The sequence below is a fragment of the Sceloporus occidentalis genome, unplaced genomic scaffold, assembly GCF_023333645.1.
Source record: "Sceloporus occidentalis isolate IW3139 unplaced genomic scaffold, rSceOcc1.0.p SCAF_7, whole genome shotgun sequence".
Lineage (NCBI taxonomy): Eukaryota > Metazoa > Chordata > Lepidosauria > Squamata > Phrynosomatidae > Sceloporus > Sceloporus occidentalis.
The window spans coordinates 11,669,782-11,680,840 of NW_028316987.1; the positions used below are offsets into that span (position 1 = coordinate 11,669,782).

Here is an 11,059-nt window from a genome sequence, read left to right on the forward strand (position 1 = left end):
GGGGTGCGGGAACTCAGAATCAGACTGAAAGAACATTCCAAGAGTGGACATTTTGATACCCCCAACAGTTCACAAGCAGGACATAATCAAACTTCTCTGGTGCCTCTTGTACCTCTGACATTCAATGATGGTTTCTCTGCAAAACAAGCAGATGTGAACATTGCGTAGAACCAAGTCTCAAACTGCAAAGATTCTTGTCAGTCCAGGAATTTTATCATGGTAGCTCAACACTGAAGAAACATTTTATTGAAACCATTTTAAAAATTTTAATTTTCCCCCATCTACAAACTATTTCATTGGAGAAAGCCAGATTGTCATATTATCGCAGTCCAAAATAATTATATCACTTCAATTAAGATATTTCATCGATATTGCTCATGCCTTCCCATGCCTTTCCTTTTTAAAGCTCAAATTGGTAAACTTCCAGCCCTTCATATTCCCTTGACTACAGTTCCCATCATGCCCTTCCAGACAAGTCTTTAGGACCTAATTGCTCAAGGGGAAAAGGTATTTATTTTGTTGTTTAATGGATCTGATTTTACAATGCGTTTCATTCATCTTTATAACTTAATATTTTTTAAACTTTTGTTTTTTTTAATGATGTAGACTTTTATTTGTACTTCTTTTAACTTTTTAAGAAACCTACCTGGTGATCTTGGGTGAGTCACACACACTCAGTCCCAGAAAATAGCGTGAGAGGTTCACCTCAAGATTGCCATAAGTCAGAAACAACTTGGAGGAAAACAACAACAACAACAACAACAACAACAACAACGCTACCTTGAATCCCAGGCCTGGTGAAAATGCAGGAGATATATATATTATACTTGCCTAATACTATACTAATATAATAATATATAGTAAGTGGTGATTAAGATTAATTTATTTTCATTGCCAATTCTTATATAGCTTGAAAGCAGAGTGTCACCAGGGTCAGCCCAAGACATTTTGATGCCTGAAGGAGGCCGATAAATTATGCTCTCTCTTCCCCTCAAATAACAGAGCATGGTGTCCCTGGCAAGTTGGGCACCAGATCTCACAAGTGGAGCTTCCCATTCTTGGCACTCAAAATACAATAACAGAAATGTGCTAAGTAATTGGTGTCCTTTCATGACACCTCAGATCTGCTGCCCGAGGTGTTGAATGGTAGGGCCAGCCTTGGTTATGTGTACAAACCGCACAGTAGCTTTGCAAAATCTTCCTTACAAGAGGTTTGAGATTCTTGTGAGAGTGTAAAACCACAGACACTTTAGGGAAGACAGAAGTAAAGTCGTCCCAGGGCAATTACTCCTTTAACAACCGATGTCTTTCTTCTCAGCTGTTAGAAAGGACGATGGTGACAGTAAGGGTAGGAGGAGGTGCAAGTCCAGGAGGGATGCAAGTCCAGAGGTTTCCTACATTCCTTGCCAGGAATCTTGACTGGCACTTGAACTCTGGGTCACAGATGTCAGGAAACAGCTGGCAGGACTTTTTGAGAGGAGGGAGAAAGGGAGATAGGAAGAATTTCCTAAGCTGGCCCTTTGTTCTCAACAACTGGAGGCCCTGCTATTTAGTAAGAGGAGCCAGAAGGATTAGCAGTGGAGGGAACAGCAAACATGTCATCCAGGCTCAACTGGCTTGTATAACAGGGGACAGTTTGTACACAGAGATATGAGGAGAGAGTAGTGATGACAGGAGAACAGGTGGCCAGGAAGCACAAAGTGGACAGGCAAAAAGGAGGAGGAGGAGGGAAAGGGGATCTTATTTTCACAGCGTACAGAAAAGGCCCTTTCTAGGCAGGCCAGGGTGCAATGTTTATACACTGTATACCAACAACAACCCCACCCCACAGCATCTTGCCAAGATCTAAGTAACTCTCTTTCTGTGCCAAAAAATCCATTCCTGTAAGCTGCATGCGTCAGGCGAAGGAACTTGACTTGCATATATTGACACATTTTCCTGAATTTATCCAGCTTCTGCCAATAATGTAGGGGAGCTACACAGTATTTCTCCTATCAGCCTCTCCTTGGGCTTTTGAGACTTCATCAAACTCAGCCTTTTCATTTTCAAACCTATTTTTACCCACCCCACTGGAGCTAGAATCTTTGTTAACTCATCCCCACCCCTGGCAAACAGAGGTGCTTGGAATGCTGGGTTGTGAAATGAAAATGCTGATTTTGGTGCTCCTGCAACAGTTGTAGAAAACATCCAGCATTCCCCCCCCCGCTCCCCCCCAAAAGGAAAAAAAAAGTCTATGTTCTCAGTGCTAAAAAGCAACTACTTCTGTACCTTTGGGGGTGAAAATTTAGCAAAAAGTAAATGGGTTCACTGGAAAAAAGAAGGGGCGAGTGATTGGTGTCAAGAAAGATTTCGAACAAGTCTGCAATTCACTATAGCAATGTGATAGAGTCAACCGTTAATCTATTGTAGTCCTGAACTCATCAACATTGCATTTGCTTTTCCATCCAGAGGTTGAGCTGGGTACACTCCATTGTGTCTTCCTCAGCTTCTTCCTCTTTGCCTTATTCTACATCAGGGTCTTCTTCTTCCTCCTCCTCTTCCTCCTCCTCATCTCCTTCTTCTTCCTCCTCCACTCCAGCCTGTTCCTGAGTTTCACTGCCCAATTTGACTAAGACAGGACCAGGGGTTGGAGGACCTCCATCGCTGGAAGATGTGTTGTCCTCTTCTTCCTCCTCCACTGGGTAAAAGTGACGAGCTGCCGAAAGAAAGTCATCTCCTATATCCAGGAGAAGGAGCCTATCCTGGAATTGGAGGATTGGGAAGGTGTGTAGGGGGGTAGACAAAGATATTGAAGAAGTAGGCATACATGTTCACTCACAATGCTAACAACACAACCCCCCTAAAGCAGGGGTGCACAACCTTTTCTGGCCCAGGGCAATATCAAATGGCTGTGTACAAGTGTGCGGATACATATTCTAATTTTCTCTCTCTCACACACACTCTTTCATCTCTCCCCCCACTCAAACAAACAAACAAACAAACAAACAAACAGCTTCATTTATATACCGCTTCATACTGAACTAGCAGTGTCTAAGTGGTTTACAACTGTAACCTAACTCCCCCCAACCCGCCCCTGATTGTCTCCAGATCTCAACACATAAAATGGTGGAGGATTTAAACTTCCCTTTCTTGTCCAATGAAACCCACTAGTCAGCATTTAGATGGCTGATTCTTTGTTGCCGGCAAATAATATTTTTTTGGGAGGCAAGGTCAGAAGGCAAGAAGCTGAGACCGACACTTTCTCCTCTCTCATTCCCCTGCTATCTTCACCAAGATTGTTTTCCTCACTGTTACACATGGTGAGAAAACATTTATCTGGGAAGCCAGGGAATAGCAGTGGTTGGGGTCAGCAGTTACACAGGGGGCAGCTGAGCGCTGCATGTGGTCCCAGGATGACTCTTGACTTGGCAAAGATGGGGGGGGGGATTTACTTGGACTTCACATCTCAAAATCCACAGCCAATTATTATTAACTTCTTGCAACTCTGCTAGGGAGTGTTTACTCCCTTACTTACAAGGACAAAAAGATATCTCTCTGGTGGGCCACCACGGTGACGACCAAAAATGGTTGTCTGTTCAGCCAAGGCAGTATGGAGCTTGCGGGCCTCCTGAGGCTTGCGAAGGGATTCGTATGAGGTGCTGGAGGTGACAGTGAGAAGACCATCTGCTTCATCTTTGAATCCTGCATTGACAAGTGACTATTTAACCCCCATTTTCATTACCCACAATGTTCTTCTGCCATTGTTCTTACACACAGGTTTTATATCTTGCCAGATAGCTAGAATTCTCTGGGCAACTTCCCATAACAATAACAATTGTTCAAACAAAGCTTAACCCAAACAAAAAAAAATGTGGTGTCTTAACAAACATTTTTGCAACAAAAGTATCCAAAAACAGTACAAAGTCACACACAATAAAAAAAAATCAACACATTTAAGATTGATTTTTTTTTAAAAAAAATACATATTCAAGACATCAAAAACATTAAACACATATAAGCTTCAAAGGCATGGGGAGATAAAAACATCTTCATCTGAGAGCAAGCAAGCATCTCCGAGAAGATCTTTTCATACCTAGAGTTGCATTGTCCTTGTAAGGGAACCCATAAAAAGTCCACTGAAGATGTACTCAGGCTCTAAATATTCCCATGTTGGAGGAGATGGTCTTTATCCTGATCTTTAAAGTTTAGGGCTTTAAAGGTCAAGATCTCCCCTTTGAATTATGCCCACAAATGAACTGGGAATATGGGCATATGAAACCCCACGGATGATCTTCTGATCTCATCCCATCCCAGTTAACAGTTTTACAGCTCTATTTTGGAGTAGCTTGCATCTTCATACTGTTTTCAAAGCTAAATACATAATACAAATCATTGCAGTGTTCCAAGCAAAACTCGCCAGAACACAGACAGCTGGTAATTGATCCAGTACAGCGTAGTTCTGAGCCCCCAAATCAAGCATCAGTCCAGAGGTGAAACTTGAGTACCTAAGCTTGTTTCTCTAGGCATAACTAGCAGTACTGGCAGGACATATCTAAGCCATCAAAGTTCTACTCAATAGTCAATTTCCAGCTTTCAAATTCAAAGAGTAATTCCTGGATTCTTCACAATATCACTTTTTGTTTACTTTAGTGCTCACAGGTTACAAAAAGATCTAAATTTCCTTTTCTCATCAGCCACAAACTGATCTTTCTCTATATTCAGAATACATAATCAATCAAATCAATTAATTGGCAGCTACTTTACCTTTCAGCATGACACAGCTAGCATGATGATGAGCATTCAGTGGTATCACAGCATTTTGGACAACTTATCAAAACAGTGATTCTGTAGACCTTATTTGTTTTTGTCAGATATTTTACCAAGAATATCAGAAACAAATTTGTGACATTTTGCTGGTAAATTTTAAACATTCTCTTCAGAATAAATCAGATGGTGAATGCATTTATTTTTCAATTAATGGTGTAGTTTAGATTCCATTCCTAATATTAATTAGCTTTAATTCAAAAATTAAGTTTTAGCAACAATAGGTAAGATCTCATAGTTGCAGATAACACCGGGACCTTGATGTCTTTTCATGTAAAATGAATTTGCAGAGATAATTGCAACCTGGCAAAGAGGAACATTTGGATTTGAAAGTGATCCATTGTTAGGGTTTTCAAATAAAACAATCCCATTCACATTTGCTGAGAACAATGCCTTTGCAGCCAAAAGATGAGAAAGTGAATAGAAACTGAACGGTATAAAATCAGTAATGGTAAATATTCTCCTAACACATTTTTATTTGGCCAGTGTTAGAAAGGCAGAGTATGAAGATCAAGGATATCATACCTAAGACGTCCAGAACCTGCTTCCATCTGTCTTTCACTTTCTGACGGATCTGTCGATGGGCAATGATGTCAAAGCTCAAACGTCGGTAGCCCTTGATTAGGATAATAATAATAATAATAATAATAATAATAATAATAATAATAAATTTTTAAGAGAGAGCATTAAAAATGAACCCCTGCACTATAACAGCAAGCAAAACATGAATCACTGTGATGGGCAAGATCTGTTTGAAGAATGAAAGATATAGGGATTGAGCTTGTGTGCACATGGGAGAGGGATACAGACACAGATGGAGATATACTTTCAACTAACCAACTTAGAAATTCTGATTATAGGCTGAGTGAGATAACTGCATATTTTGTAGAAAACTTTTAGGGCCATGTATATATGACATCCACAGGATCTCATGGCATACTGTATTATTTGGCATGGATTTCAGTTTCCTGGGAATGACATTGAATTTTAAACCCCAAACATCCTCCTAGTCCTTATGACCGTGACAACGAGCTTGTATAAAGCAGTTCAGCAATGATATAATCTCTGTGTTAGACTACAGGTAGGAATCATGTGATGCTCCAAATGCTATTGTATTACAACTCCCAGCAGCCCTAGACAGTATAGTCAATGGTAAGGAATGATCAGATGCAGTCTGAGAGGAAGGCCACATCATTCCAATCCCTGTATTACAGCTGCAAGAGATTTCACCTGAAGTTAGTTCCCACATTTATACCTTGCTTTTCCTATTGGCTCAAGGCATCATCCAAATTCTTATCTGAGAAGAAGCCTTTCAGTGACACACAAGTAGGGAATGTAACACAAGACTGGAAACACATGCCCAGCTCTATCTGATTGTGTGTGGGGGACAGCCACACAGTTAACTTCTCCTGCCTATGAAAATGTTCCATGTGCCTAGGCAACTGACCTCTGATCCACGGCGCATTTTTGACCTCTTCTGCAGCAGCATATATAGCTCATGATCATCATCCCTCTCCATGTGGGTTTTGTCCACAGGTTCATTCCACAGGTTTGCTGCTTCTGCTTGCCGCCGTTTCTGCAAGTTGGTGATGTACTGAAGTGTATCGCTGCAAGAAATTAAATACTTTTAGATGGATCCATAATTGATTGGGTCCAACTGTGCTCAAAGAGTCATCATCTGTATTTGGGTTTCAAACTGGAAAGAGGTCTCAAATGGAGTGCCTTAGAGGTCTATCCTAGGGTTGTTAGTCTTCAACATTTTTGACAATGACATAGTTGATGTAGTAGGGGAAATCCTTATCAAGTTTTCAGATAGTACAACATTGGGAGGGGTGACTAAAACATTGGGAAATGGGAACAAAATTCAAAAGAACCTTGTTAAACTAGAATAATGGTCAGAAACTAATAAAATGAAATTCCGTAGGGATGAATACAAAATTCTACATTTAGGCCACAAAAACCAAATGCACAGTTATAGGATGGGAGTACTACATGCGAAAAAGAATTTGGGATTATTGTTGATCATAAATTGAACATAAGCCAGTAATGTGATGCTGCAACAAAAAAGGTGAGTGTGATTTTAGTCTGCATTAATGGAAGCATAGTTTCCAAGTTGAGGGAAGTAATAATCCTGCTATATAATGCACTGGTCTCAGACCTCATGTGGGGGTACTGGATTCAGTTCTGAGTACCTCATTTTAAGGATATGGACAAGTTGAGATGGGTTCAGGGAAGGGGAACATAGATGATAATAGGTATGGAAAACAATACATATGAGAAAAGGTTGAAGGAGCTGGACACTGGTGAAGAGAAGACTGAAGGGTGGCATGATTGCACGCTTTAAATACCTCAAGAGCTGTCATAGGAAGGAGGAGGCAGGCCTGATCTCTGCTGCCTCAGATCAGGTCAAAGGGTGTTAAGCTACAAGAGGGTAGATTTCAATTTAACATTAGAAGGAACGTCTTGACAGTAAGAGCAGTTTGGCAATGGAACCAATTGCCAAGAGGCCTGGTGGGATCTCCTTCTCTGGACATCTTGAAAAAGAGGCTGGACAGGCACCTGCTGGGGATGCTGTAACAACTCAGTGGTTTCCAATCTTTTCTATGGCCTGCATCACTAGGACAGGTTTGAGTAATGTTTGCACCCCCTAAAAAAGTAATCTCTCATTTAATGATGAAGAAGTCTAATTTCTAATTTTTGAACCACAAATTGAACCTCATACAATGCTGCGGATGAACAAACTGAATTTTTAAATGATAAGCTTTTAATTCAGTGCATAAAATGCAAATGTAAATTGAGCAGTTAGATTCTAATTTATTCAGAAGAAAACTGAGTGGTGACTCATGACTTGTGAGTCAAGGATACAAGGCACTCTTGTTGCACCTCCTGAAATTCCATCTCACACCAACTGGGGGAAAAAGAAGAAAAGGATTGCTCTTAGCTTGATGCTGGTGCTGAGGTTGAAACATAATGATAGAAAAGGTGCAATTATTAATGTATTGAATTTGCATAATCAGAATGCAAATTAATATTATGCATACTTACAATAATCTGCATAATATGCAGATCAGATGCCTGGATATAAGGGACTGGAATATGGCAACCCTAGCCATGGCTCAATTTCTAGAATAGCAGAAAACAAACTTGCTCCATCCTCAATATGACACCTATTGAAATATTTAAGCATTGCTATCATGTCACTTCTTAACTTTCTCATCTCCAGGCTAAACAGTATCCAGGTCACTAAGCTGCCCCTCACAGGAATGATTCTTAGCTCTTAGAGGTAGGTACAACAATAAAACCCATAAACACATTCAGCCTTGTCCAGATGAGCCCCTTACCCAAACCTTTCTCTGACCATAAGGAGAAAATCAGAACAGAAAACCTAATATTTCTGTTCAGTAAAATGTTTCCGGAGGTTTGAAACTGAATTGCCATAGCTGAGTAGTATGAAAGAGACACTAACCCAAGCACAATTTGCTAGTGTGTGTTTGTGCATGCATGCCTGTGTGTGTACTGGTTGTCTTCTCTCTACCAAGAGAGAACAATGTCCCAAGAACAGCCAAAATAGTGGCCGGGTTTACAGTGGCAGCACAAAAAGGGATATCAAACAAACCAGGCCTTAGAAAAACAAAACAACAAAACCTTATAAAAACAAGTCGTGCCCCAATAACTGCTAAGAGCAAATGTCATCTCTGAGAAACTGTTGGGGAATTTCTACTTTTTCTGGAGGAACTGAAATTCTCTCTAAATTTCCTCTGCCCACAAATAGGATGGAGAATTTTCTTTTTTATTCACTTATTTTGGTGTTTCTACTGTTACCGCTTCACTCAACAAAATATAATAATAAAGGATTGATAAAATATGGTTTTCTTTAGAACATTTTGAAAGGAGAGAGAATTTTGGGATTTATTCTACAGTGTCCAAGGTACCTAGAGTAGCATTGGACATGATGTGTGCTAGGAATAATGGTAGGCATCTAGGACACGATGTGTGATATGAATAGAAAGAAGACAACCAGTAATTTTTCATTACTAAATTTTGTATTACTAAAATCTCAATGTGTGTGCATGGGTGAGATATTGAAGGAAAAGTGAAAACACTCATATTAAATCTAAACATATAAAGCTGCTTTATATCAATTGATCTTCCTAGCTTGGTACTGTATACTACAGGTTTTGAGATCAACTTGTGTGGCTCTTCTGATGTTCCTGAACTGGTGCTCCCATCATCCCATACCATTGGCTATATGAATTGGAGCTGATGAGAGAGTATCAGTTCAACAACATCTGAGTGCCACACTCCCCCCGCCCACCATACAATGTAGAGTACCAGATCTAAATGGAGTTCATACTCCTTTTATGCAAAAATCCTCAACTCATTACTCCCAAGCTTTCAAAATTTCAGTAATCAGATTGTCTCAGTGTTTGTATGGTTTGCAAGAGGTTATATAGCGCCCTTGTGGTTAAACAACTGCAAATAAAAAATTCTTGCTGATCTGTTACAAAATCACAGATATTTACCAGTAGTTCTAGATTTGTCTTCAGTTCTGCTCATCCCTGGAGCCCTTCCACATTCCTCAATTATAGTGCCATGATTCTATTTTAATTGCTATCAGTTCACTATTTCCTATAGAACTGTGGGATCTGCAGTTGATAGAAGGCATTTAGATTTCTCAGCCAGAGAGCAGTAGTGCTATAACCAAACTGTAAATCCCAGGCTTCCATATGATGCAACCGCTGCAGTTAAAGGAGAACCATAGCACTTACTTCAGTGCAGTAAGAAAGGGGGCCTAGTCTATTCTAACTGGCTGTGTCTCTGCCAGCCAAATCTCAGCAGCACTTTCCAGTCTTTCTATCAGAGTTGCTGAGATCAGAATTCAAAGAATTCCAAGCATCTGTCCTACCATTGAATTATGGCTTTTGTCGTCAATGTTTGGGATGAAAATCTGTCTTTAATATTTTCTCTTTTAAGTCTTTTATTGTGATACAAAGTTATAGTTTAAAATACACAGCTTTAATGTTCAGGCCTACCTTTTCCAATTAAAGCTGATGCCCAACGGACAATGGATTAACATAATTTGCTGAAGTTTACATTGGCCTTTTCCAAGAGGCTTTTGTATTAATAAACCCAAAATTAGGAAGTCAATTGAAAAGCGCAAGATTGAAGATACAAAGGATAGTAAAGGACAGTCAAGGCAAACAAGCCGGGATAATTTTCTGTGCAGTAACAGCAAATTAATTCCCAGTTGTTCTTCTCTATGTAGCCAAAATGCAGAGGTCAGAAAAGTTACATAAGGGCCCGAACAAAGAGGCCAAAATAAAGCTGCTTCGGGTCACTTTGGAGGTATGCTGTTTAAATGATGCATGCGTCCTAAGAGGCCGGAAGTTACGCCAAAGCCATGCTCCAGTCCTAAGGACTGGAGCGCAGCTTTGGCGCAGCTTCTGGCCTCTTAAGATGTGTGTGTCATTTAAACAGCATACCTCCAAAGTGACCCGAAGCAGATTTATTTTGGCCTCTTTGTTCAGGCCCTAAGTCCCATTATCTCACTTGGAGGAATCCCAAGGTTTGCAAAAGTAAATAAAACGTTAGAAACAAATTGAATTCATACACAGATGCATACAAAACCTCACAAAGCACCTGATGAAGACACAGCATGCTCAGTGTAGGCATTAAATGCTAGTTGCCTGTTGCCTAGGAAGGTAAGTGGAATGGAGTAGGGCATGGCTGGTTGGTATTTTAAGAAGAGAATCTCACACTGTAGTGTTGCATGGCAGATTCCCTTGCTTGCGCTACAGATAAACCTTCTCAATAACTTCTCTTCCTTCCTTCCCTTGAACAAAGAGATCATAGCCACCAGCTTCCTTTGAATCCATACGAAGATATGCTATTGCATAACTTATTGCGGAACCTGACAGAACTGAACTATAATTTAGAGAGATGCTAGTTTGCTGAATCACATACCCAACAACCAGCGGATTCTTCTCCAGTTCTTCTTCATTATAGCAACAGCAACAGCAAACTCTGCACCAGAAATCCATCTCTTACTCTGCTTCGCAAATGTTGGCGGGTTTTAAGATATTCCTGCGACCAGCATATCAAAATGTAATAAGATCAAATGAAAATGGTAGAGAGGGGACTTCTAGGGCAGATGTTAGTTCAAAAGAACTGGGCTTGGAAAGAGGCAGTTTTAAAATTCTCTTTAAGCATTATCTCCAGGTCATAAGTAGTTATCATGTGAGCTCTTTCTTCCATA

At 40.2% G+C, this 11,059-nt stretch overlaps 1 protein-coding gene across 1 annotated transcript; it reads right to left on the reverse strand.

Annotated features, from left to right (window-relative positions):
- Positions 1-2,331: 2,331 nt before the first annotated feature.
- Positions 2,332-10,844, reverse strand: LOC149309188 (melanoregulin-like). The gene is made up of 5 exons (XM_089531199.1): positions 10,768-10,844; positions 6,251-6,410; positions 5,329-5,419; positions 3,515-3,681; positions 2,332-2,741 (listed from the first exon to the last, which is right to left on the reverse strand). Exons 1-5 carry the CDS (start codon positions 10,842-10,844, stop codon positions 2,502-2,504), a joined length of 735 nt encoding a protein of 244 aa, XP_089387325.1. The 3' UTR covers positions 2,332-2,501.
- Between the last annotated feature and the right edge of the window lie 215 nt (positions 10,845-11,059).